The 27,724-nt window shown below is 50.5% G+C and overlaps 2 protein-coding genes across 5 annotated transcripts; both read right to left on the reverse strand.

Moving 5' to 3' along the window:
* Nucleotides 1-13,326: 13,326 nt before the first annotated feature.
* Nucleotides 13,327-14,197, reverse strand: LOC141922380 (placenta-specific gene 8 protein-like). The gene is made up of 3 exons (XM_074821517.1): nt 14,092-14,197; nt 13,735-13,859; nt 13,327-13,434 (listed from the first exon to the last, which is right to left on the reverse strand). Exons 1-3 carry the CDS (start codon nt 14,195-14,197, stop codon nt 13,327-13,329), a joined length of 339 nt encoding a protein of 112 aa, XP_074677618.1.
* A 5,254-nt stretch (nt 14,198-19,451) lies between these two features.
* On the reverse strand, nt 19,452-27,117 carry LOC141922379 (placenta-specific gene 8 protein-like). 4 transcript variants are annotated; one of them, XM_074821513.1, is made up of 5 exons: nt 26,925-27,112; nt 20,971-21,093; nt 20,643-20,767; nt 19,856-19,959; nt 19,452-19,605 (listed from the first exon to the last, which is right to left on the reverse strand). In XM_074821513.1, coding segments are annotated over exons 1-5 (417 nt in total). In that variant the 5' UTR covers nt 26,989-27,112; the 3' UTR covers nt 19,452-19,604. The 4 variants fall into 4 exon arrangements, with proteins under 4 accessions (XP_074677614.1, XP_074677613.1, XP_074677617.1 ...); XM_074821512.1 differs by lacking the exon at nt 19,452-19,605 and having other exon boundaries at nt 19,852-19,959; nt 26,925-27,117; XM_074821516.1 differs by lacking the exons at nt 19,452-19,605; nt 26,925-27,112 and adding an exon at nt 22,999-23,123 and having other exon boundaries at nt 19,852-19,959.
* Nucleotides 27,118-27,724: the final 607 nt, after the last annotated feature.

Genomic DNA, 27,724 nt, shown 5'->3' on the forward strand with positions numbered 1-27,724 from the left:
AGCCCTCACAGGCTTCAAAAAGATATGCAGAATAGATCAGATTCAGTTTGTATTCCTTAGAATTTACATCAGTTGAATGCATTATTAGCAGTATGAATAGCACAAAGTGTGACATGATGTTAAGTAGCCACAGATTAAAGAGGAAAAACCCTTCAATCTGGTGCATTAATAGTTGGGGGTTTTTTCTTCAGTTTTGTTTTGTTTTTACCACAGTCACCATAATCATGAAACAGTAATGTTTCTGTTGGTGAAAATTCCCTGCATTGAAATTTTCTGAGAAAAATCAGACTGATAAAACCTTAATCTTCAGAATAATCAAGAAAAATTTAATTCATTCCTGGTTCTTTTAAGTAACTGCACAGTAGAGATGGGAAATGAGTCTGGTTACTTACGGTGTTCTTGGTTGAGAACGAGGCAATGTTTTTGAAGGTGCATCATACTATTCTGTAAATCAGAAAGGAATTGTTGCATTTATTTGCCTCACTTGTAACGTATTTTACCCTGTGGTCTCTGAACGTCAGATTAGAAAGTCACTTTCTTCCAGCAGGTAACTATTGGCCATTGAGATTAGTCATCACTCCAAATGGGGTTTCCTTATCATACACTGTTTGTTCTCTGCCAAACTGCTGCCTTAATTTCTAGGTCATGACTGTATACAATCTCTTCAGCATTTTCTAAACTCATCACTGCTCAACAAAGCACAGGAAATCGCGCTCCTTAATCAATGTAAACCCTTGATGTTCTCCTCAAAATATAACACACAAAACTGTCTGTCCATACACACATAAGAGCGTGTTTCCTTTGGATTTCTGCTTACTCAGATTCTGTGCTACAGATCCAACAGGCTGTGATTCCTCGAAAGGAAGGACAAAGTGCAAATTGAGAAGAACATAAATCAGCTCTCTCTTCAGAGCAGCATATCAATGATTTGTTTTCCACGTGTTACTGTAATAAATACTTTCACTAACTTGTCAAAGCATGACTTCGAAGTGTCCAATAATCTAAGCTGTCCTGATGTAGCTTAGCATGGACAGAAATGGTACATGCTACTGCCACCAAAAAGGTGTTGCCAGCACATTAGTGCTAACACACATGAAGAGCCTAGCACAGACAAGGATCTTTGCCTTGAACATATGCTCAAGTACTTTAATGGGGGTTAATCTAGACAAGGCCTTTGGGGAAGCTGGGGCTCAGAAATTCAGAACCACTGTGTTGAAATTGCACAAGACCACAAGACATACTTTTCTTGGCTCCTGATCCTCAAGTTTGAAATCCTGAAGAGTGGAATATAGGTGCTCCAAGGAAGTGAATTTGCACGGCCTGCCACCCTCACTGCCTTTCCAGGAACAGTTATTTCAGGATTTCCCCCCAAGTCCAAGACCATCTCTGTTCTCAAGGTGTGCACCCACCATCGCCATCCGGAGTGGCTGTCATCACAACCGTTCCCTGCCAACTTCCCAAAGAAAGCAGCAGGCAGAATAACACAGTATCAACACTTAGCGCAGCTCACAAAGTCAGGAATTATGTTCATGCTGAATGCATCTCATGACGAGCATGCACCACGCATAGTTTGCTCAGGGGCTTAAAAGAAATCAATGAGGAACGTGTCTGTGCAAAGTACATTTTTGTACTTTTGGCACCAAATAGACTGAAGTGTGAAAATCTCTACCATGTCACAATTTACAAGTGCCATTTTTTCATCAAGGCACAGGTATGAAAGTTCAGAAGTGTCCCTGGTTTCTGTATCTATTAGGAATAACATGAAATACAAAGATTTACAGGGAATGGAACCACATGGCTACCTTTGGCTCTAGAAGCAGGGATGAGAGCAATCTACGGGGGTTTCTGTGCAAGAACTAGAAGCAGCCTACAACTAACCTGGGTAACTATTGGATCACATTGTTACCACCCTTGCCTTCTCCTTTCTCCCCTCCCACTGCTCAGTTCACTGCCCACTTCACTCACTAGTTGTGCAATCTTTCAGTAGATGATAAACTCCTCAATACACTGCACTCCACCTCTTTGTGTATTTGTACATGTTTCCCTGTGGTTGCTACAAAAATAGTATTATGCATTACTAACAGGCAAGGAAATAGGATGTCTCATGAAACACAAAATGATACTTTGTATCTCTCTAGGATAGATATAAAACGTACCTGCACAGGATTCTTGGCTGTGGGTCTTTCCCCGCCCCTTCTCCAAGTAAGATTATAGGTAGTACTTCTAACATGTAATGAAAGTGTTAGGTACTAGCAGTACCTAATGTCTCATTTGTTTTTTTGTGTTTTTTAAAACAGCAAGGTGAATAGATCTTAACTGCTTTTTAGGACTGGACTCCTGATGGGCTGGATTTTTGCCTTGGCAGGAGTTTTTGAAGATTCCTGCAGTGAAAGAAAAAGCAGCCAATGACTTCAGAATCCATGGTCCCAGAGCAGGCAAAACATCATCTCATAAAGGGAAAAAGGCGGCAGCAGCAGCAGCAAACCAGGTGTTCCAACAGTGACGGTGAAGAAGACGTCTTTGTATTTGAAACAAATGAGGTGTGGAGGGATTTTCATGGCTCTCTTCTTCACTTCTTTGAAGCTGGAGAGCTCTGTGATGTTACACTGAAGGTGATACTGTCACACATCCATTGCATTTAACAGTCTGAGATTAAGCTACATATACGTGTGCTGGAAGTGGCTATGAATTTGGGCAGGGGTATGGAAGCCGTAGAATATCTTTCCTAGCAAACAGGATTTCTGGGACAAAGCTAACTTCCAGCTTTCTCAAAGAATTAAAAAAAAAAAAATAACTCTCCCACACAATTATGTTCTACAGCTGATCAAAGAGTAAAGGAGGAGGAAACCAGATTTATGACTCTTGCATAGCGTTGCTTTAATGCATTCTTTGTTACTCAGCTGTATATTACTTATATCCTGATCACAATAATTTTATATCTAGCATCCATTGCCAGCACCCACTAGTCTTAGATGTTGCTTAGCTAGACAACTTAGTAGTGTGAGAGAGTTATTTAAGAAAAAGAGATGAAGCACAGCTCCTACACCAATAAATGATGGATGCCTTTAAGAGAAATTGCTTGCCTGCTGCTTTTCCTATTAGCTATTAACAGGGAAAATCCTTGACAGATGTGTGTTCCTGGTGCCCCTCTGGTAGGCATCTCATCTTTCTAAAATGCCTGGGAGACAATGGAAATCTCCAAGAGGAAGAGGGGTTCTCTCCCTTCCACCCCAGCGGACAACAAGAGTAGAACAAGCAAGAACATTTTTCTGTTCTGCTTCACAACAGGTAGGAAGTTGCCTGTGAGCAGGCACTAGATGCAGCAGCAAATAGGTCCAGTGGCTCGTAACAGCTGAGGTAATGCTCACCGGACACTGGCTGACAGTACTGAAGCTGCTCCAGACAACACGAGAGCCATGAAGCAGAACTTGCCTGAGAGCTCATCATCAGGTCTTTTTACAGCTGTCATTTTAAAAGGTGTTTTGGGGAACAAGGTTCATGTCAAAACTCTTAACAACCCTCCTCTTCCCTTTTCTTGACCTCAGCCTCACCTTTCTCCCTTTCCACCCACCCTTGTCAAAAAGGCAGAAAGTCTTGTTTTATAAACACAGTTAAACATACTCTCCTGCTAGGGAAACTTGCCTTGGCAAATACACTTTACTGTGGCTGCAGTTTAACTTGCCCTAAGTTAGGCTTTGTATTAATGTTCATTTGTATTATTAATTGTGTGGAGCTACTTTGGTAATCTAAGAATATTAGACTGCACAACTGGGCTTCCAGCCCTCAGGTAGAGAATGTCATCTATGGAGGCTAGAGCAACCTACTTACACCTTACCGTAAGGCTTCCTAAATCACTGATTTTCAAGGAACTGGTAACTATATCTTGAACTAGGGTTTTCTGGAGGACTTGATTTTTCTTTCTGTAGTGCTCGGGCCTTTCTCATGTTTTAAGAATAATTACATCTCTACTGAACTTTCTGGTTTTGTGCGTGACCTCTGATAGTGAGCAATTCCAGCACTGCTGTTGTCAGAGCAAGTATTGATTTAACTTCTGGCTCTTAAAATATGATAGTTCATAACTGGAGGGGAACTTTGATTTTGAAATACCGAGAACATGCTAGATCTTTAAAATGAAGCAGATCTGGGTGATGAGGCTCTCCAGGGAAGGTACTTCATGATGGAGCTGTGGGGTCCTGCTGAGCCTCGCTGAGGGCTGTGCTTCAGGCTCTTGGCTTTCAGCAGCCCAAGCCCAGGCTCTCCTGGAATGGGGGTCTCTGGTTTGCTCCCCACCTTGCCCATCAGGCCTAGAAGCCATCCTGCTTTGCCCTTGGGCCACAAGGGGGGGAACCTTTTGGGCTGGCGGGGGGAACTTGGGGCAACTTTGAGGGGACAGAGGTGATATTCTGGGGGGAAGAAGTTGAGGTATCCCGGGACAAAATGATCTTTTATTGTGTGAAAAGCTGAAGTAACTTAGAGGGGACAGAGGGGACATTTTGGGGGGAAAGGTGGAAGTAACTTAGAGGGGAGATAGGTGACAATTTTTAGGGAAATGCTGAGGTACCTCAGAGAGCACAGGGTAAGCATTTTGGAGGGAAAGAGTTAGGTTTCTTAAGGGGGACAGAACCACCATTTTGGAAGGGAAAAATAGAGGTGACTGAGAGAACAGGGCAAGACCTAGGGGAGAGCTCCATCATTGTTGAGAGTAAAGTTGAGGTTACTTAGGATGGGGTAAGCATTTTTGAGGGTGACTATCTTAGGGAAGACATGGGCAGCATTTTTGTGGGAGAAGCTATGATATTGCAAAATGCTGAAGGCAGCAGAAAGGATGAATATTTTTAGGCCATGCAGAATGAGCTTCTTGGTTTGTGTAGTTATTTTGGCTCTAGGCACTCTGGTCCAGGAGGGATGAAGAGGGGGTCATGTAGCAGGATTTTCACAGAAAAGAAGCATCATTATAGGGACCAATTCAATTTAACAGCTGAACTATGATATTTTCCTTTATTTAGAGTTCTGAAGCCCAAGATGAAGAGAAACTCCTGGAGACGTTGTCTCTGCAGGAAGAGAAAAGAAGGATCACCATCACCTTCCTGTAAGTTCAGCAAGAGGTTTGCCTGCGTTGAATGGGCTGGTGGTGTCACTGTTCACTTGACTCTTGCTTAGATTTTGGCTAACACAGCTCAAAGCCTGGTGTATGCTGGGAGCACTGCTACATCCCTAGGGGGTGATTTCTGAGCCTGTACACTTCCAACCTATAAAAAAGGGAGCTGAGGGAGTGTTGAAATCTTTAGCTGTGGCTTAAATGGTATTTTTTTCCAAAAGGTCCTTCAACGTACGCTATAGATTTATCACTGTACGCCCCACAGTATAAAAACCAGAGGAGAACCTCAGCTAAAGTAAATGTAATAGAAAAGAGACAGCCTGTCTCCATGCAAAAGACAAAAGCAAAAAGAGGGAAGTATAAAATACTATGGAAAATGTGTTTAGATAAGGGGCACTCTCTGAGTCAGTTAAATGGGCTGCCAACTCCTGTCCTAGGACAACTGGCCGGGTTTCCCTCATTAACTTCTCATGATAGCCCTCTGAGACTTGGGACAGGTGATGGGGGTGACACCCTAAGATTTAAAAGGATAATGACTAGGGAGCCAAAGGAAGCAAGGGAAGGAAGCTCAGGGATACACCCAAACCTATCTGCATAAAACTTAGACCATGAATATGTGGGGAACTAGGGGCAAGGCTTGGTGCAGTGGCAGTACTGGCAGCCACTACTCCCACTGCTAAGGATTCAAGTCCCGAGATGATGCTCGCAGTTAACGATTGCTACCTTACAACATCCCTCACTGACACAGGAGCCCAAATACCGATGGTAAATAAGGACACTTACAAAGGACAGCCTCCATTTAGCGAGCAGTTACTTTTCATTTTACGTTACTTTTCATTTTTGGGAAAATCACTACTCACCCACTGAGGGCTAAACTAATTCTGTCTAATGGACAGACACTCTGCCCAACCTTACTTTCAGGTTCCCCTAATGTGTACTGAAGGGTCAGTCATGGGTGGGGAAAATGGGAAACAGGGACACCACCCCCTTTACCCCAGTTTACCTCCTACAAATGCATCCCTGACTGTTCATCTGTTGCTGTCAGCTGCTCCTTTACCCCACAGCAAGCTAGTTAATACTCCACAATACAAACTGCCTCTGACGCTATTCATCCTGTTACTGATTTGATAAAGGAAGAGCAGGGAATCGTTGCCAGGTCTCATTCCCCTTACAATTCTCCTGTATAGCCAGTAAATAAACCAAATGGCAACTGGCAACTAACAGTAGGTTCCCAAGCCGTGAACAGTCACTGAATCGCTCACTACAGCTGTTCACAGTATTAGTGATACAATTTTCTTAACGAACAAGCCTTTCCATGGACGGGAACTGGTGTCATTGTGGAAGATTTCCGGTGGGTGTTCTGTGGTACTGCAGTCTCCCTCGGGGGGGTTTACGGTCAGGTATCGCGTTGTCACCGGTGAGGTTTTACAACCCGAGTTTGGGGGTACTGCAGTGCCTTGGGGGCGTAGGGCAGTCAGGGCTTGGCGGTACTGTAGCATCACTGGGGGTTTTACCGCCCAAGTGTCACAATCGGAGGCACCACGGACACGCAAGAGATGGGAGCGGTGCCCCTCAGCCAGCTTCCGGTAGAAATCCCGCCCCCTCCCAGCAGCCGCAGCGGCCATTGGCTACGGAAGCCAGTCCGTTATTCCTGTGCTCTGCTCTCATTGGCTACTAGCCTCCCCTTCCGGTTTACCCATAAGTGCATCAGACCCGGGAAGCTCCGCCCTATTCCTGGGTGCCGCCGTTTTGTTGTGCCGCCCCTTTATGATGGGCGCCGCCATCTTGTACGAGGCGGCTGACATTCCTCCGTGGGAGCCGCCATCTCTTGACCCCGTGATGGCAATCAGCTCTGTGATTGGCTGCCTAACCCCTCTTGAACTAGGAAGTGCTCAGGCGGAAGTAGCCGTACATTTATTTACAAGCGGTACTGCATTTGTGCGTTATATTAATAGAAATACGGAAGTATAAATATAGTATATAAGATAAAAATATATATTAAATATATATTCTATAGATATATAACTGTAGGTAGGCGCAGAGAGCAGGTCTCGCGGTAGTGCATGGCTGCCGTTCCCGGTGCTCGGGCCGCGGGCCCGCTCCCGCCCGGCTATGTGCCAGCGTCCCCGGCACCCGCCAGTGCCGGACGGCGGGTGGGCGAAGGTGGCCCACGCCCCCCCCCCCCAGGTTCTTCCTGCAGGGAGGGTGCCCCCACCGCAGTTCTGAAGCGCTCCCTGAAACTGCGTGTGGGGCCCCAGGGCTGTGGGTGGGCTACAGTCCCCCCCCCACCCAGTGACAACACATCACCCACACAGCTGGAAAACAGAAATTCCGTTTTTCAGCCCCCAAAATGGAGACACGGGGCTGCATTTTTGTGGCTCAAAACCAGAGCAGGAGTTCTGCATTTCTGAAGCTCAAAAACCGATTAAGTCAAGTCCTGTGTTTTCAGAGCCTGAAAACAGAGATTGCCTTTTATTTTTCAGGGTGGAAAACTTAAGTCCTGTGTTTCTGGGGCTCAAAAACAGGGCAAGTGCTGTATTTCTGAAGCTTAGAAAAAGATGTAAGTAATGCATTTTGAGGACTTGTAAACAGGTTTAGTTGGCAGTTTTCAGTCCCCAAAACAGGCTCGGGGGGACTTTGGGCAGGTGGGAGGGGAATGGGAGGGCTTTGGGAGGCAAGGTGGGCAGGGTGCATGGATCCCAGCAGTCACATTGGTCCCTGAAGTTAGGGAGGCTGGTATGTCTCCCTCAACCTTTAAGGTGAAAGACACTTCTTTTCCCCAACTCTAGTCAATGTTTGTACAACCACTGGAATGGTTATTAAATAAACAATATTTAGACAATGTACAATTATGACAGTTAATATTCAGGATATGACAATGATTGATTTACAACTTTGCCAGAAGCCCACACTGCTTTAATTAGCTTTTAACAAGAAGAAGCAGTTACAGAGCTGTAATTAGGTGGAGCTTTAATTAGCTGGCAACAAGCAGAAGCTTCTACAATACAGAGTTGGAAGCAGCAGGAGCAACTCTTCTCCAGCCTGGGCAGTAGCTGGAGCTAAACTAACTCATCAGGGCTTCAAATAACCTGAGCTGGAACATCGACTGTCTGGAGCTGAAGTTATTTCAAGCACAAGTGTCCATCAGTCAGAGCGGTAACAAGCAGGAGCACCTTGTGTCTGGAGTGTCCAGGAGCAAAAGCTGGAATTACCTGAAACTCAGAGAAGCCCAAACATCCATCTGCTGGAGCTGCAGTATAGCTGTAGTGTCTATTAGGCAGAGGCAGAGCATCTCGTACCCCAACTGTGCAGTAGCCAGAGCTGCAGTTTGGAGCAGGAGCTGAAATAACTTGGAGCTTCAAATACCTGGAGCATCTCTCATCCAGAGCATCAGTAGCTGCAGTGTCTATCTAGGCACAAGAGTCAAAGTTCTCCCCAGAAGGTCAGGTGAGAAAGAGCATCTTGCTCAAACTCCTCCACTAAGTGAGGTGGATTTCAGCACAGCACAAAACAACAGAGAGCAGCACTAGGGCCACCACTGGGTCAGACCCCAACAGCTCTTGGTCCCTCTTCCCTGAACCCCCTTCACAGCTCCCAGCCCCCGAGGCACAAACTGCCTGGGAGGGGCTTTGTTTGGGGGGCTGTGGGAGCTCCCTACACAGCCCTTGTGAGCCTGGACTCGCAAACCGCAATGACAGTGAGCACAGAAACCACGACAACAGCAAGCTGAGCTCCCAGCCATGGCTGCTCTGTCAAGGGGTGTCCTACACCCACTTAATGTGTCTACACAAAGAAGGTTTGAAAGTAACACGGTACCTGCCCAAGATGAGCTACTCTGCTCAAGCTGCTCTGCAGAGATCTCCCGCACAGATGGACCCTTGACAGGGGTGCCTGGCTGTCTCCTGACTCTGTGATGTGGATCATTTTGACCCAGCGCTGAGGGATCTGGTGGAGTTGAGAACGGTCAGTGTGAGGTTAATGGTTGGACTGGATGATCTTCAAGGTTTTTTCCAACCGAGATGATTCTGTGAAGGCTTTTCCATCGTCCCTGCTCCTGGCAACAGTTTGGCGAGTGTCATGCCGGTAACACCTCAGATAATACATACAGGTGTGCCTATAGGTGAGTGATCATAAGTATGTACTTGCTTTACTCGTCGTGATTTGTAGTAACTTGTGATAAATTCACGTAAACAAAGCCTCTGCATCCTTGTGTACTACAGCATCCTACAAACCTGCTGTTGCAGCCTTCACACAGCTGAGGGTCATGTCACACTCACAGGTTGTGGCAGTGACACCTGCCCAGCCAAATGAGCCTGGTGTGGGGCTCCCACAGGGACAGGGACACAGGCCCTGAGCTGGCATCACTCAGCTCAGCTTGGCCCAGCCGTGCCCCCCCCGCAGCCCCTGCGTGGAGGAGGGGATCCCCAGCAGGGCCAGCCCTGTGCCCAGAAACCACCCCCAAAAAAAAGGGGAAACCTGCCCAGGGCAGCTCCCTGTGCCGTTCAGCACTGTCCAGCCCAGGGGGAGGCACACGCGGACCCCCCCACTGCAACACCCCGTGTGCTGCCGCCCTGTGCAGCCCCCAGCAACACCCCAACCAGGCGAGCAGCAACAACCACCAACCGCAGTGGGGTTTTCCTCAGCAACAGCCAGACGCAGCCCCGGTCACCCAATCCCACTGGGCTCTGCTGTGGGTGCAGCACCTCTTCTGCAGTGTGACCCCAAGATCCCTGGGCCCCTACCAGAAGCAAGAGCCGCCCCCCAGCTCAGCCCTGATGGCACGGTCAGCTGCAGAGCTGTTTGGTTGCTGCTTTGGTTGCTCACCAGACATCACCTGCAGCTCCTCTGTCCCCCGCCATTCCTCAGACGAGGTGGGCGCTGGTGCCCCTCGCCCAGGCTTGGGGCTGGCTGCTCCTGGCTCCTCACTGCACAGACCCAGCACTGCCTGCTCCCGTATCCCTGTGGGGGTCAGAGCTTTGGTCCCCATCCCCACAGCCTGGCCCCTGCATGCGTTGGGGGAGAAACGGCCCTGGAGGGGAGACCCCATGATCAGGGATGGGCAAAGCCACAGGGTCCTGACAGCCTCTGTCAGGATGGGCCAAGGGGTAGAAGGGCCCCAAGCAGGAATGACTGTCGGGGGACCCCATCAACCGTCACAGCAGGAGGGATGGGAATGAGTCTCTTGACCCAAGGAACAAGTGACAGGACAAGAGGGAATGGCCTCAAGCTGCGCCAGGGCAGGGTTAGACTGGCTCTTAGGAAGTATTTCTTTGCAGAAGGGGTTGTTGGGCGTTGGAATGGGCTGCCCAGGGCAGGGGGGGAGTCCCCATCCCTGGAGGGGTTGAAGAGTCGGGCTGACCCAGCGCTGAGGGATCTGGTGGAGTTGAGAACGGTCAGTGTGAGGTTCATGGTTAGACTGGAGGATCTTCAAGGTCTTTTCCAACCGAGAGGATTCTGTGATTCTGTGAAGATGGGGGCAGGAGGAGCCCCATGCTGGGCTCACCTGTCATTGGAAGGGGGGACCCCAGCAGTCACGGTTGGGTGGCCTTGAAGACCTTGACCCTGGGCGCTCTCGGCTCATCCCAGAGCAGCAGGGCTGTCACTGAACTGGCCACCCCAAATCAGGCAGCTGCCTGTGCTGCGGGGGGAGGCTCAGTCCCAGCCCCCCTGCCCCTGCTCCATGCCTGTCAGCCTGCAGGCAATGGGGATTTGGGCCCAGCCACCAGGAGTGAGCAGAGGTGACCCCCACATGCCTGTGGGCCATGCACGGACCAGCACAGTGATGTCTGTCCCCGCAGCACACGCAACTTGTTGGCTCCCAGCTCAGGCTGTCACCGTGCCACCACCATCTACTGTTGCTACATGTTTTGAATGTGCAAACACACATGTGTGCACTGTCAGTGAGGGCACAGCCTCACCCCTTCACACCAAGGATGTGACAGTGCTGTGGCCACTGCAGAAAAATGTAATAGGAGTTGCAGTGGGAAAAACAGGGGGGTGGGAAAGGTATTTTGGAATAAAACCCACTCCTCTTCTGAAGGTTCCAGGACAGAAGCATAGATGTGCCAGAGCCTGAGGGCCCCATGCAGGCCCAGCCTACCACCCTCTCTGGGCCAAAAGCACCTTTTTCTGTTAAAAGCAACAAAGCTTAAACCAATCTGAGCCAGTGCTCAGCAGCTGCAGAGTGATCCCAGCCCTAAAGTTACCTCTTCCTTGTTCTTTGACATGCAATAATGGATAAACCCTCTCACCCCCAAGCCCCAGCAAGGCACAGGTTGTCTGAGCTCTTCCACCGTGGTGTATTGTTACCAAAACCCGGTCAATGAAGAACTCCCTAACACTCAGTTTATTCAGTGCCAGTGCACGGGGGATCGTTCCTCCTAACATGTACACTGAGAGACAAAGGCACATTCATTATAGACATTAAAATAAATAAATATTCATGTAATTTCTGAGAAGTACCTGCCTCTTTCTAGGAAATATGCATATGTTAATACATGGTGCAAGCATACTAAAATTGGGGAAGGGTCTCTGGTGGTTGTTTTGAGGCAAAGACCTTAACTCAGTTTCCCCATATATCACAGAACCATCCAGGTTGGAAAAGACCTTGAAGATCCTCCAGTCCAACCATGAACCTCACACTGACCGTTCTCAACTCCACCAGATCCCTCAGTGCTCGGTCAACCTGACTCTTCAACCCCTCCAGGGATGGGGACTCCCCCCCTGCCCTGGGCAGCCCATTCCAACGCCCAACAACCCCTTCTGCAAAGAAATACTTCCTAAGAGCCAGTCTAACCCTGCCCTGGCGCAGCTTGAGGCCATTCCCTCTTGTCCTGGCACTTGTTCCTTGGGTCAAGAGACTCATCCCCCCTCTCTGCACCCTCCTTTCAGGGAGTTGTAGAGGGCGATGAGGTCTCCCCTCAGCCTCCTCTTCTCCAGACTAACCCCCCCCAGTTCCCTCAGCCGCTCCCCATCAGACCTGTGCTCCAGACCCTGCACCAGCTTCGTTGCCCTTCTCTGGACACGCTCGAGTCATTCAATGGCCTTTTTGGAGTGAGGGGCCCAAAACTGAACCCAGTAATTGAGGTGTGGCCCCACCAGTGCTGAGTACAGGGGTAAGGTATGGTAACTCCCAGTTTAGATTGCTCTTTGGCGTGCAGCCTCACTTATCTTGTTTATACAGAGAGGACCTGTTATGGTTTGGTTTGGTCCTTGAAACACAGACTGACTTGTCTGTTTGGCATGCAGACTCCCTTACCTTGTCCTTACAAAGTTTATACAATTATACAAAGAGGCTTGTTGTTTGTATACTAAATTGTTTAAGTTTTTGGTATCAGTATAACACCCAACATCCACACCCTCAGCTGTGGGGGTCTCACCCCACAGAGAAGCAGTTCCCACAGGACAGGTTTGTGCTGAGTGGGACTGCGATCCCCACCATCACCATCACGCTCCCGCTGCCACCTTCTGTGTCTTGGTGCTGGGGACTGTCCAGGCAGAAACGGGGATGGGTTTAGTGCTCTCAGGCACAGGGCAATGCTGTCACCAGCTCTGCATGCTGACAGTGTCCACCGAGAAGCTGAGCTGTCAGCAGCAGGCTTGGCTTTTGTTTTATTTTATCTTCTCACTGAACTTTGTGGTCTGGTCTCATCCCAGTGTGGTATGCAAGAGAAAGTTCTTTATCTGATAACCTCAGCATTGCTCTGACCACACAGCGTACAAAAGAACAACGCTGTCCTCTGGTGCTGCAGGACACACAAAAATAAATAACAACACGCAGGCAGGAAGACAAACTCTGCTGTTTATTGCTGGAGGGAATCAACCACAATCAAGGCAAACCCCCTTACGGTGCATTTCCCACCAGCCAGGGCAGCGGCGGCTCCTGCCCGCAGCAGCTTTGCAGGGCACAGCAAGGCGGCGGCATCTGCAACGGGACAGGAGAGGAGGGTCAGGGAGCAGGGCCGTGCCTTGCCGCACCATCTGCGTGCGTGTGTGTGTCCCAGTCCTGTCTCGTGGCTGGACCCAGGTGGTGGGCCCTGAGCAGATCCCCTGTCCTGCAAGAGGTTCCCAGCGACATTTTGCTGCAGGACAGGTCACCCTTTCACCTGGCCATTGCTGTTTCGGCACCGCAGCAACCCTGTGTCTTTAGTCAGGCACTGGGGGAAAGGGAGACTCTGGGAACCCACTCAGCTCTGTGCGGCAGTGATTTATAAACCAGCATGCCCAGTTTACCAGAATATGCCCAGCTCCTTCCTCCGCTTGATGTCTCTCTTCAGCTGGCAGAGCGCACACATGGGGCAGCACGCAGCGGAGATGAAGTCACCCAGAATGGAGCCCTGCCAAGCACAGGACGTTGTATGAATAACCCCTTCCCACGTCAGCTTTTTAAGTCTTCCACTTCTTCACTGTCAACGCCCCTGGGCAGCTCACCCCTGGCCCCCCAGCACATTGCTGCTCATGCCCAGCAAGGACTGGGATGAGGCGGTGTGCGGCTGGATTACCTCTGCCTCACAGCAGGGACGCAGATGTGTCCCTGGCAACTCCCCGGTGTTGTTCTTCCTCTTGGGCACCCCTTTCTCCTTCCCTGACCCACACCCCAGCACCCAGCGGAGCGGGCCCCGGCATTGGTCACTGACCGGAATGTTGTATCTGGTGCGGTAAAGCGTCCTCATGGCCACGCTGGGGCCGCACAGGCAGAACTCGTCCATGGCCCCGGCCACTTGGCACCCCAGGCAGCTGAAGCAGAAGGCTCCGCAAATACCTGTGGGACACCGAGACACATGCTTGGCTGAGGGGTGCAAAGAAAGAAGAAAGTGGGGAACGCTGGCTGGGGATGCGGAGCCATGGCTCTTGACCTCATATGAGAGCTGCTCCACCACTGGTGCCCACAAAAGTGGGGTTTGCAGCAGGAGCGATGAAGCAGAAGGAGCGGGGAAAACAGCAGAAACACAGCGTGAGCCAGCACCAGGAACAAGTGGTACGTATGTACTCACACACGCCGAAGTCGGAGAAGCAGTCCAGCAGCCCTGACTGCCACTCGCCTGCCCGCGGGGCAGCCGAAAACTGGGGCTGGACTGTGATCACGTGGTGAGAGGCCATTGCCAACACAGGGTCGGGTCCCTCCAGGCAGTTTGTGGTCTGGAAGGAAAAGCCATCAGAGAAAGATGCTGCAGGTGTTTCCGAAGTGGGTGTCTCGTTCAGGCTGCTGCATTCGACGACGGAGAGGGCAGCACAGGTCCCTGAGAGTTCCCCACTGCCAGGACACCGCCATCCCACCACAAAGTGGGGGGCACAGCTCGGCCAGGAGCTGCCACTGTCCTTCACAGCAAAGCCCTCCCCAAACCCAGCACCCCACCAAAGACAGCAGCACCTCATCCCCCTGCCTATGCAAGTAAAATGCCTCTGTAAAAACAGAGGTCCTTCTGCTTCAGAGCCTCAGGGCTTCAACACTTCAATCCTGTCTTTTTACCCCCAGGTCATCTTTCAACATTATCTGCTTAAAATGGTAATTTTTTTAAGTTTGCAGTGTCCCAAAGCTACTACAGCTCAGTCCTAGCTTTCTCAACTCTCAGTAGTCACCTTAATCTTTGCTTTGCTCCCTGAGCATCCCAGCCTGTTTGCCTCCCCCTCTCCCTCTCCATTCCTCCTTCACCTGCTTTCTCAGCACGCTTCAAGGCAGTGGGTTTTCTTTGGCCCTTTCCATCACCCTAAGCCCAGTCACCAGTTCTCATCTCCCCTCCACTTGCCTGTCTGTGCCAGTGCCTAATCCTCATTCTCCTCTTCCTCTGTTCCCTGGGGCCACCATAGCTCCTGGCGCCCTGCTCCTGCCCATCCTTCCCCAGCCAGGGGCTGCAGCCTCTGAGAGCAGCAGAGTTCCCACTCCACAGCACCAAATCCCCAAACCTACCTGACCCATGTAACAATTCCACCTCCACCTCATCTCCACCCGTGGCCCCTTCCCTCCCCACTGCCCCCTGCAAGGCGTGGCACCACCCTCTGCCATTCTCACTTCAGCTTTGAAGCTTTAATTAATAAAAAAAAATAAAATAGAGGATGCTCCCATAAGAAGTCCCATACAGACACACTCCCTGTCCTGTGCCCAAGCTCGGTGATGCTCTCTTAACCAGCATGGAGATGAGATGCAAAGGCTCCCATGCTCTAACAGCTACGAGGGCTCCCTCCCACTCCCAGCCCACTGCACACATCCTCAGCAAAGAAATGATGAGCAGGAAAGCTGACTGAATTTCAGGCACCATCATGGTGGGCTGCTGCTCCTTTGCTTGGGAAGGGTCCCAGGGCAGTTCCCCAGGAAGGTCCTCTCCAGCCCCCGCATCCCTGCACAGCCCACGGACATTTCCGCGATGGGTGTTATGGGTGTCTAACAGAGCACCTTCAAACACTTCGTGTCCTGCCTGCCCCTGCCCGGCTTTGTCACATTTGTTCTGCCTGGGTGATGGCTGGGGGTGCCCGCTGAGCAGCCCTCTCCTCCCCGCCCTGGAGCTCCCAGCCCTTGCGTGACAAGGGGGCACCTGAGTTTTAGGACACTGGGAGGAGCAAAAAGAAAAACAGGGGAAGCATTTATGTTTTGAAGCATGGGATCAATCTCTGTAATTTCTGTTAAAACAGAAATTATAAAGTGACTGAGATTGTTTTCACATCAGAATTACACATATGCACAGAACTTAACAAGAATACGGTGGAATAAATATACTATGCCCAGCACCAGATGATGCCATCAAGCACATTACCCACTTCCAACACCACAGAGATACAGGCTGTGGCATTGCATTTGTATTGACTGTTGTCAACAGGTGGCAAAGGGGTCGATGGCTTTGCCAGCAGCTCGTGCGGCTCCCATTTACAGACTGGCCTGGACACAACTCTGCTGTCAGACACAGCCTGTTGCTGTATGGCTGGCGCTTGCCCCCTGGCAGTACATGGAGAAGCAAAGGGATGTTGAATTACATCGTAGGAGGGAAGAAAGCTTGTAAGAATTCTCCGCATGATTTGTTCATGACTTTTTGCAACTTTCTGCCAGCACAGGGCGTGGCTGGGCTGACCCTGTCTGAGACACCAGTATCTGCTCCCATTAGGTGACAAGTGGCCTTGAAGGATGAACTGAGAGCTGGTGGGATTGCTTCAGTCACTGGCCCCCACCAGGAGTTAAAAACCAAGGGTATTTTCCTGCTGCTACTGAACAGGGCTGTTGAGCAGTAAAAATGATGCTGTGCCCTCTCTGGGGCAAGTCATCTGGCTGTTGGCAGGGACCCTTGGGGTGAGCGCAGGCAACCCCACCACCCATGGGTGCAGCAGGGGCCATATGGTGCCTATTGTTCCTCGCCAGACACCCCCTGCCCCTGCCCTGGCTGGCTGTCCCTTCTTGTTCACACAAGAGGTCCCAGGTAATTCCTGCCACCTCTGCAGCCAAAGTGACACCTCATGGCATGCCAAAACAACGGCCCCGGACTTGTCACGGAACGATTTATGACAAAGCAGGGGCCAGGAGGGGCAGGGGAGGGGACAGACCACGGCCGGGCCATGCAGTGGGGATGCCAGGCAGGGACAGCATGGGGGTCCCATGCAGGGACAGGGATTCCCAGCAGCAGGCAGGACAGCAGGGAACACAGGCAGAAGCGTGCACAGGAGCAACAGCAGCAGTTTTAGGGGCAAAGGAGGTGCTTCCCCCACCGCCAGATAACCAGATTAATAGCACCACATCATGAAAATGCAGCCGGGTGGTGCCCATCGCCACACAGAAACTGTGCCCTTTGCAGGCAGGGCTGACCATGGACTTTCCCTGCCCCTCCCCAGGTACGAGCACACCATGTCCCTGCGTGGATGAAAGCTGCAATGCCGAGCAGGCAGCGGCCCAGAGAAGCTTCTGCCGCACGTTCATCTTCTAAGAGGTGGCCCAGGCCCAGCACATGCAACACATCACCCTGAATGCCCCCAAATCTAGAGCTCCATGGCACCACCAGCGGTGTTGGAATAGCTGACAGGAACAAAATGGGTCCTGAGGTGCACACAGCCACATTTCACCAATAACCAAGGTCATAAAGCAGCATTTTATTACGTATAGGCACACATGTGTGTGCACAAACAAACTATACAACGCAAAAGCTGCCGTCCTTTAACGCCACTGCCCATGCTGTTGAGATGCCTGTCAGCAGCACCCAGCACATTCTGGTTCAGCTCTGAAGTAGTTTTTCCAGGTAGAAAACCTCACCTCTGTTTCTACCCCTTCCCCAGCAACACCGCTTCCATAGAGCAGTTTCCGTAGTTTTATACCACAGCTCTTGCCCGAACAAAGCCAAGCCATACGTACCCGTCGAGCTGCCCTTGTCCCTGGAGACGTGTGTCCTTTTTCCTGGTTCCTTTATATGCTCTGGGTGCTCCCTAGCAAACGACCTCTGCTCCCTCTGGCTAACAGACCAGGCGTCGGCTTAGGTGCTGCTTTGTAGAATTGCAGCTTTCGTTGCTGCAAGCTCGCTGCCGCTTCTAGCAAGCTCCTGCTGCCAACCCCTCACCTTTCCCCACCGCAGCATCCTGCAGGCCTGGAGCCCCTGTGGGACACACCGCTTTTGGTAGCAATTTTCAGAGAAGGGCAGTTTGCATTCGGGCTCCTGCGCTGCCTTAAGCTGTATGCCCCTGGAGGTGCAGCGCCTTTCCTTCGTTAAGCCTGAGCATAGAATCACAGAACCATCTCGGTTGGAAAAGCCCTTGAATATCCTCCAGTCCAACCATGAACCTCACACTGACCGTTCTCAACTCCACCAGATCCCTCAGCGCTGGGTCAAACCGACTCTTCAACCCCTCCAGGTATGGGGACTCCCCCCCTGCCCTGGGCAGCAAGAACTGACTGTAACTTCACTGGGTGACACAGGCGCGTGGTATTTCTCCTCTCCCCTTCTCCACATTCTCGGCCTTTACCTCTCTTCGGTTAAAAATGTGGTTTTCTGTATTTCCAGGGATCATCCGGGCCATCTGAGGTTTAGGCAGGTGGTAGCGCTGCAACGCAGACCCACCTTCCAGCACTGACAGAGCCTCTACCTGCCCTGTACAAGGTTTGTGGTGAAGGTGAAGGCAAAGACAGGGGGAAAAAATATCATATTTCCCTTAGAGAGTGAAGCTAGGGGAGATCTGTAGGGATCTAAAATCATTCAGCATCCCTGCGAGAGTGATAGAGGGAGGGCAGGTGTAACCTCTGCCTTTTGGAGGGAGAGCGTGTGGCTCAGAGGCAGGCTTGCTCTGCCCGGCCATGGCCAGGAGATGGCAGGGCTGGCCCACGGAGGGGACTTGGCCAACCCACGACCCAACCAAATTTTTACCCGGAGGAGGGTGGGAATTCATGCTCAGGTTCCAATAGGGGAGAGTGTCTCTGAAACACAGGAGGTGGACTAGTGCCAGGCAGCCAAAAATCCCCGTGGCTCTACATTCAGAAAGGTGAGACTGGCCAGCAGCCCTGGGTGGCCACCTGGGCCACCACAGCAGGGTCAACTTGGCACTTGGTGGCCTGCAGCCATCACCCACCTGCTGGAAGCCCCAGCTCTGCCCTAGAGCACAGAATCACAGAATCATCTAGGTTGGAAAAGACCTTGAAGATCCTCCAGTCCAACCATGAACCTCACACTGACCGTTCTCAACTCCACCAGATCCCTCAGCGCTGGGTCAACCCGACTCTTCAACCCCTCCAGGGATGGGGACTCCCCCCCTGCCCTGGGCAGCCCATTCCAACGCCCAACAACCCCTTCTGCAAAGAAATACTTCCTAAGAGCCAGTCTAACCCTGCCCTGGCGCAGCTTGAGGCCATTCCCTCTTGTCCTGGCACTTGTTCCTTGGGTCAAGAGACTCATCCCCCCTCTCTGCACCCTCCTTTCAGGGAGTTGTAGAGGGCGATGAGGTCTCCCCTCAGCCTCCTCTTCTCCAGACTAACCCCCCCCAGTTCCCTCAGCCGCTCCCCATCAGACCTGTGCTCCAGACCCTGCACCAGCTTCGTTGCCCTTCTCTGGACACGCTCGAGTCATTCAATGGCCTTTTTGGAGTGAGGGGCCCAAAACTGAACCCAGTAATTGAGGTGTGGCCTCACCAGTGCCGAGTACAGGGGTAAGATCACTTCCTTGTCCCAAGCAGAAGTCGCTTTTCCAAATTTTACAACTTGGATGAGCGACACTTACTCCTATGTAAGCACCCACTAAACATCCTTTCTAAGTGAGCAAATAACAAAATACTAGTGAAAATTTTCCTCTGTAGTGGGCACAGGGAAATCTCAGCTGCACCAGGGGCTGCTGACACGGACGGAGTGGGAGAAGGATGGGTGCTCTCAGGCAGTGCAAGAGTGACACACACACACGCAGGAAGGCAAATTCTGCTGTTTATTCATGGTATTACTCAGGGAAGGGGGAACAAACCATTATCAAGGCAACCCCTGCAGTACGTTCCCCACCAGCCAGGGCAGTGGCCACTCCTGCCCGCAGCAGCTCCGCGGGGCACAGTGAGGACGGCAGCATCTGCAACGGGATGGGAGGGTCAGGGAGCAGGGCCGTGCCTCACCGCACCGTCTGTGTCCCCCCAGTCCTGCATGATGTTCCCAGCAACATTTTGCTGTGGGACAGGTCATTCTTGTCACCTGTCCACGGCCATTTTCCCACTGCAGCCACCCTGTGTCTTACGTCAGGTGTTGGCAGGAGAGACTCCGTGAAGCTGCTTGGCTGCGTGCAGCAGCAGCTTTATAAACCAGCGCCAGCACGCCCAGCTTACCAGAATATGCCCAGCTCCTTCCTCCGCTTGATGTCTCTCTTCATCTGGCAAACGGAGCATGTGAGGCACCACATGGTGGTACAGAAGTCAGAGCAAATGGACCCCTGTTAGGAAGAAATTGGTTAGGGATGTAGGCTATCCAAAAGCCATGTTTTGGCCAAGAAAAGGTTAATCACATTTCACTTAGTGTGCAGATAGCGACTTAACTTCCAGCTTCTGCAGTTAAGACTGGGGGGAAAAAACACACAGAGAAAGAGATAGTATGGGCAAACTGGACTTGGGCCACTATGGTTTGCACTGGGGACAGTACAAACCCCCAGTGGGAAGAAACAATTTCACATACATACACCTTCCTCCTGCTTCTGACTACAGATGTTTATCTGTGCAACTGACAATCTGGTCTTTAGTCTGACCGCAATTATCTCAAATCCTTCCCATTTTTCAAAGATTGGGGGTGGCATGGGGAAGCAGCAGCTGAGGTTCTGCAAGCCGCTGTGGTCGGCGGCAGCTGAATGCAGGACACGTGCTGCCAGTAAAGGATGCTGGGAGGGAGCTGTAACCAATTAACGTATGTTGTTGGACACCAGCGCAAGGATCGGTGTGGCTGAGGGCATCCCAACCCCTGTCCTGTGCTCCTGGCATCATGCAGGATACGAAAGTGAAAAAAAAAGGGCGAGTGGGGAGTGCTGCTGCCCCATGCTCATCCCTGATATGCAGAGAGAGGGGCCTTGGGGCAACCTTGTCTTTCAGCTTCGCAGCATGGTGAGGGGGCAGGTTAACCACTGACCGGGATGTTGTATCTGGTGCGGTAGAGCGTCCTCATGGCCACGCTGGTCCCGCACAGGCAGCACTCATTCATGTCCCCGGCCACTTGGCAGGCGAGGCAGGGGAAGCAGAACATCCCACAGCAGCCTGGCAGGGGAGAAACACGGCGGCAGGTGAGGCTCTGCCTGCCCGCCCAGCACCACTGGCATCGGGGCAGGAACGGGGGAGGACCAAGCTACATGTCTATAGCTATCACACCACCAACCCAAGTGGCAGGGGTGAGAAAAATGTCCCACGAGGGTGTGGGATGCTGCTGACGGCTGAGGGCTGGGGCTGCAGGAGGCACTCACAGACACCACAGTCGCTGCAGCAGTCCATCAGCCCCGTCTGCCACATGTTCCTCGAGGCAGCGGCCATGCCATGCTGCGGCTGGACTGTCACGACGGTTGTGACGGCCATTTCTGGTTGCTTTTCTGAAAGAGACGAGGGGAACGGGACGGTTAGGGAAAAAACTGCGGTCAGTCTGATCCCCCAACTGAGCTGGTTGCCATTGCTCTTCAGCAGCAGTCTTTCACCCAGCTCCCTTGATGCCACTGGAGGTGACAAAGCATAACCATATCTTACCTGCATTTGTGTCTTTCCAAGGTTTTTGCATTTTCTGCCATTTTATCCAGCCTTCAAAATAGCATCAGACCACTGACATTCCCCACTCCACCCCAGAAAGCCTTCTCTGGTGCTTAGACACAGCTCACCAATTTCCCTCATGCCAAGGAGGGCTGGGCAGTGAACCTAGGCTAAAGCCAGTGACTTGGGCATTTTCGTTGTTGAACTTGGCATATTTTACACAAGGTCGTTTTGGCACAGGTACAAAGCATGTGGGAAGCAGCTATGCTCTCGCATTTCTTTGTAACGAAGCCAGGCTCCACGCAAGAGAGATACCATAGAAAACTAGTATCTCCAGTTTCTTGTCAGAGAGAGCCAGAAAGGCAGAAACTCAATGCTGTGTCCAAAGTCCAAACCCGAGTCCTTGCCTTCCTATTCTCCCAGCAACAGGAAGAATAATTTTGTGTATTTGTCTAGGGAAAATTTTTGTGTAAAAGACAGCACCAAAACAGTTAAAAGAGCAAGTAAATCTTGAAAACTAGTAAGCCTCAGGTCTAATAAAACCAAAAGTCTCTGTTTCCTATTCTCCCAGCAATAGGAAGAGTAATTTTGTGTATTTGTCTAGGGAGAATTTTTGTGTAAAAGACAGCACCAAAACACTCTCAGATAACAATTAAAAGCAAGTTTTGCCTCAAGGCCAGGTTCTTGTAGCTGGCCAGGTTCTTCCAGTTAGGCACAAATAAAGGGGAAGAAGACAAAAAAAAAAAAAAAAAAAAAAAAGATAAACTGCTTGCTCACATTCATTGAGACTTTTTGCTACAAATTGGGTTGTTTTTTCTTTTTTCTTTTTAGAAATAGCAGCGTGGCAACGGCAGAGCCATGCTGCTGAGTGGGGAGGCTGCTTCCCACCCAGTTTCTGAGATCAGAAGAGAAACTGAAACGAACTGGGCCATGCTCGGCGCGGGGAAGGGGGGGGCATCCTCCCTCTCCACCCTTTGGAACAACGATGGCTTCTCCAGAATTCCCACTCCTGGCAGCACTGGGCAGCCTGCAAGCCCGGCAGTGTCAGGGAAGTGTCCAGAGGGAACCTGTGAGCCAGCATTGCCTCCGAGTGCGTCCCTCTACTGACCCACAGCAGATTTACCGCTGATTGGTAAATCTCACTACTTTCTCCACTTTTACAAATGCACAGCATTCTGCGTACGAGTCTTAATCACATATTATTCTCTTAGCTGCAAACATTCATGAAGAGACTGCAACATTAAGATGCTCTTGTCACCAAGAGCACACCCCATTGAAAAGGACAGCAAATGCTCAGAGAGACCAGGCAGCAACATGGAAAAGCAACTACATCCAAGCTTCTGGCAGGACAGCAGCTACATCCAGCACATCCTCAGAGCCTACCAGAAAACACGTGCAACTAAGCAGCCTTGCTAAGAGGAATTTGGGCTTGAGCACCCAGGCAGACAAAAGAGAGCCCGATTTCAACAGAGAGCAAAGTACCAGCCAGATTCCTTTAACGCAGTGATACAATTCTGGTAGCAGAAGAAAACAGCAAAGAAATAACCTCTCTATAATCCAGCTTTTGTGCAAAGCTTTTTAAAAGTCCCCGTCCCCCCCCCCCCCCCCCCCCCCCCCAAGTAGGATTTGCCATATATTTTGCTTTCAGTTATCTGCTGAGCAGGAAAAATAAAAAAACCCTCTACTTTTGCACTATTATCCCACCTTCCCAGGCTAACAAGGTTTTACTATTTCCATGATTTAAGAGAACCGACCTTCTGGTGAGCAGCCTCTGTCAGCGCAGCCTTCCTTGGCAGCTGGGACCCTGCACAGCGTGGCTCTGGGGAAGATGAAACTAAACTTTGGAGGCTCTTACTGGCATAATTGTGGGAGGTAACTGGAGGGGGAAGTCAGGAGCTGTGCGTTCTCACTATGACTACGGGATTAACACACATGCAGAGCACAACTTCCCCCCCCCCCCCCCCGAATGAAATCATAGACTGCTATTTATCTTTTTAAAAAATGGTTGCATGCATATTGTCTTATTCACTTAACTCTGAGTGCATGTGTTTGTTGTTTGGGGGAGAAGAGCTTTGAATAATGTGCATCCTTTGGGATAGACATTTTTGCAACATTTTTCCCCCAGAGAAAAAGCATACTTCTTGGATTTCAGACCAGACTAAATGAAGAGCACCTCAGGGTGCTTCACTCTGAGCTTTTCCCTCTCCTCAAGGAAAAATTGTCTCCGCCACCTGCAGCCACCTGCTCCTTCTTAGGGTTTTCATTTCGGAATTAGTAAATACACCCCATGTGGAGGCTTTCTATAAAAATTGGGCTGATTCCCCAAGTGCTTGTTATAAGCTATGTAGCCCAACTATTGTAAAATTAACCAAGTCCTTACCACACATGCATCCATTTATCTCTATGCAATACTACTATTACTATTTACTATTTCTTCACTAACATGCCACAAATATTCAACCGCTCATGCCCTGCGGGAGTCACTGACCATTTTGGACGCACTTCCTTGTTTCGTAAAGAAGCTGTGACACCAGGACGGCAGTTTTTGTTTCCCAACATGATAACACAAGAGCTTGCAGAGAGCACAGAATGGGTCTGAGCATCACAAGTTCAAAGCATCCCGTGTGAAGTGCTGATGGTGTGTTCCCCTTCTCTCTCTCACCGTTGACTGGGAAAGGAGAAGTTTGGGTTAAACTGCAACTCACCAGCTTTGTTGACAGGCCAGAATTTATGGTGCATTAAGTGGAGCCTTTTACCAATAGTGCTGCTGAGATAACAGTGATCCCTGCCCTGAAATGCTCCCCTTGGCTTCCAACAGCTCCAAAGTTTAACTGCAGCTGTCCCTGCTTTAGAATGGGGCTGCCTTGCTGACCCCTGCCTGGATTGTACACATATTTTTTATTCCAAAAACATTGTAAGAGGCTGTGGGAACTGAAGTTCGTGAAAAGCTGTAGTTCAGCTGATGCTTTCTAGAAGAGGAGATACCTGACCTCCCACCGGCTGGGTGGACTGGGTTCATGCAAAATGCCAGTTAGCCTGGGAGTCTGCTAGGGAGGGAGGGAAGTGGGAAGCTGAAAGGCACGGTCAGTATGGGAGATAACACATTAAAACAAAAGCCCATCAGCTACATTTTAAAGATTTTAACAGACTGTCCTCTATTCAGAGCTGGGGTGGCACTGACTGCCTGAGCAACCGGGCCCTGCAAGTGCTTTTCTGCCCCAGAAAAGCAGCCTGCTTCTACCTGCAATCTGGGTGCATCAAAGCCCTTTGTCACCCTGAGCAAACACCACCATAAACACCTACCTCAGCTAACGAGGTGCCCTTTACCCAGCATTTCAGTCAGGCACAAAACCCTGAAAAAATCTCAACCACTGAAATCAAAATGCAAACTCCTGAAACTCTCAGCAAGAGCATCACCCTCGCCCAGCGCCAGCCCAGAGCGCCCATTGCCTCCCATCGGAGGTGCTGTGGTTTCTGGTCAGAGCTCACCACGGGGCCTGGCTGGGACTCTGCCGGTGGCCACAGGCCCCTTCACAGGCAGCTTCTACGGGTCCATGAAGTGGCACTGCGGGAAGAGAGGCAGTTGGCTGCACAGCCTCAGCCACAGCACGACCACGAGAGCAGAACGCCTCAGTAGCAAGGAAAAAAGGAAACGTGCTAACAAACCCACACCTGTAATGCCTTTTTCCATGTGGTAAGAATAAGATATTATTTCCAATCAGACAGTGGAAAAAATCAGCAGAAATTAATATTGAAACGAAGAAATTATCTCAACAGTCAGAATCCAGTATAACTGTTAAGCAGGAATTCTTTATTAGCAGCGCTGGGTCGCCCTGGGGATTCTCCACCATACGGGCTCCCCCGAACTAGCAAGGGACATCAGTTTCCATACACAGAAATCATACATATTCGTTAGATTTCCGGGAAAGGTGTGTCTTATGATCATGAGTTCCTAGAATTCATTTACATAGTCCAAGCCTGCGCTGTACAATAAAGTCCAGGTTTCTTCTTCCTAAATCAGCAGAATCATCCTCCCTAGATTGTATCTCTGTGTCCTTTTGTTCAAGTTCCCCCTTATCTTAGTTTGCCCAAGTGCCCATTGAAGGCTGCCATCAGTGAGTTATATAGGAAGCTTTTATTGTCTAGACAGACAAAGAGGCCTGGGGAAGACAGTTGAGGAGTCACTGGGAAACAAACACAAGGAAAACTCTCATGCATCACAGTTTAGTCTTAATCAGAAATTCATTGGTTTGAGCCCTTTCGATATTCACCAATTTAATGTGTATTACAGTAAATGTAATTTCGATAAAGATTCGGGAGTGTAGATTAAAAAATACTCCCTGAACACATTTTTGCTTTCTCTGCAAAGAATAAAGTATAAATGATGCAGTCCACCGTTGTGTTTTACAGAGAAGTGGCAACCAGGAACTAGTTTATTCCATTTTACACCAATACCATCCATATGCAAACATTCTCACCTATTCTCTGTACCATTTGAAACAACTCCATCATGCAGCTTAAAACACTACCACAGATGAGCAAAGCCACCTTCCCCAGTATGCTGCCTTATGCTCCTCATTACACAAACCCTGGCATCTTGAGTGGTGAGAATTGGGTTCGTTTAGAGAGGGTCTGCTGTAAGCCCACGGGTGTGCAAGTCAGGGGGGGCTGCCTGGTGGAGAAGGGTGTCTGGGGGGCCTCTCTCCAACGCTCTGGTTTCACCAACCCTTGCAAGAGACAGACTGACAACCTCAGGGTTTAATGGGGTTTTGTTTCAGACATGGAAAAGGGCTTCTGCATCTGAAACTTCTTGGTTTTTTCCAGATGTCTCAGCTGGTTCAATGGAAGAGCACCTCTCCCCCAAACCTTGCCTCCTTCCCACAACTTGGAATCACGGAATCATCTAGGTTGGAAAAGACCTTGAAGATCATCCAGTCCAACCATGAACCTCACACTGACCGTTCTCAACTCCACCAGATCCCTCAGCGCTGGGTCAACCCGACTCTTCAACCCCTCCAGGGATGGGGACTCCCCCCCTGCCCTGGGCAGCCCATTCCAACGCCCAACAACCCCTTCTGCAAAGAAATACTTCCTAAGAGCCAGTCTAACCCTGCCCTGGCGCAGCTTGAGGCCATTCCCTCTTGTCCTATTGCTTGTTCCTTGGTTCAAGACACTCACCCCCTCCTCTCTGCACCCTCCTTTCAGGGAGTTGTAGAGGGTGATGAGGTCTCCCCTCAGCCTCCTCTTCTCTAGACTAAACCCCCCCCCAGTTCCGCTCTTCATAAGATGACTCAGGCAAAAGGAAAATCCCTGCAACTATAAAAGCCAGAAGAGAAAGGAGCTGAGCAAGTGCTAAGGGAAATTTTCACAGTCCTTAGAAATACAGCTAAGGGTCAGGTTCACATCTCATCAAAACCAAAGCAACTGCAGTTGGCCCAAGGCAAGACGTGTTGCCTGCCCACACCTGCGCGTCCCTTGTCCCTCCCATGCCAGGGACACCGCACACAGTGGAGTGGGTCCGCTCGCCTGGCTGATCAGACAGAAAACAGCACTGGGGTTATAGCTGGGGGGTGCATTGCCACCTGGGCAAGCTGCCCAAACCCCTCATGCAGTGGACACCCAAACATGAGGTGCAGCGCACAGCAGGGAGCTTACGGCTGGGGCCAAGGGCGTCACCTACTTTGTAGCAGCTCACAGCCACGACATGTCACCAAAGGAAAGTAGGAGGAGACGTGGTTTTGCATCCATTTTCAGTTGCACGCTAGCTTGGGCAAAGGTTTGTCACAAGATGCTTCATGCAGCCTGGCTGAGCTTCTGCTTCCTCCACTCTGTCGTCTGTCATTTCTCACCATCTCCTCAGCAGTGCCACTTCCTCCGGGTTACTCAGATTTACAGGACAACACCCTCTGGAAGTCAAACTTCATCTCAGGAGCTCAACAGGTAAAAAACAACTAAAGTAAAAATCATCAATCAAATCAACTCGCTTGTAACAGACTAGTCCAACTTGTTAATTTTGTAATCTGCTACTTCATTAATCCCCTAACTCACAAATTCACTGACTTGCACCTGCACACAAGCCAAAGAGCTACCAGAGGGTGTGAGTGCAGGTCCTCCTGTCCCCATCCCCGTCCCCACATGGTGGTGGCAAGTGGGAGAACCTCTGCAGTCTGGCTGCTCTTGGGCCAGCTCCAGGGGCTTTTTTGGGTAAGCTGACCTGCGTCTACCTTCCAGCTTGTACATGTGCTCTGTGCCATTTCTACGGCCTCCTGTGGTGGTGCAGACCCCCTGGGCCACACTGCGAAGTCAGGGCCAGCCAAGACTGTGCTATTGTCTTGGCTACAAATGCAGCGAGCTGGGACGATCTGGCACTTTCTTGGTCTTTATACAAGGGCAGCAAGTTGGGATGGTTAGGCACTCCCATACCGTCCCCAAAACTCCTGCTGCCTGACAGTGAGGTAGGACAATTAGGTGCTCCCTAAC

Source organism: Strix aluco, chromosome 4 (genome assembly GCF_031877795.1).
Source record: "Strix aluco isolate bStrAlu1 chromosome 4, bStrAlu1.hap1, whole genome shotgun sequence".
Taxonomy (NCBI): Eukaryota; Metazoa; Chordata; class Aves; order Strigiformes; family Strigidae; genus Strix; species Strix aluco.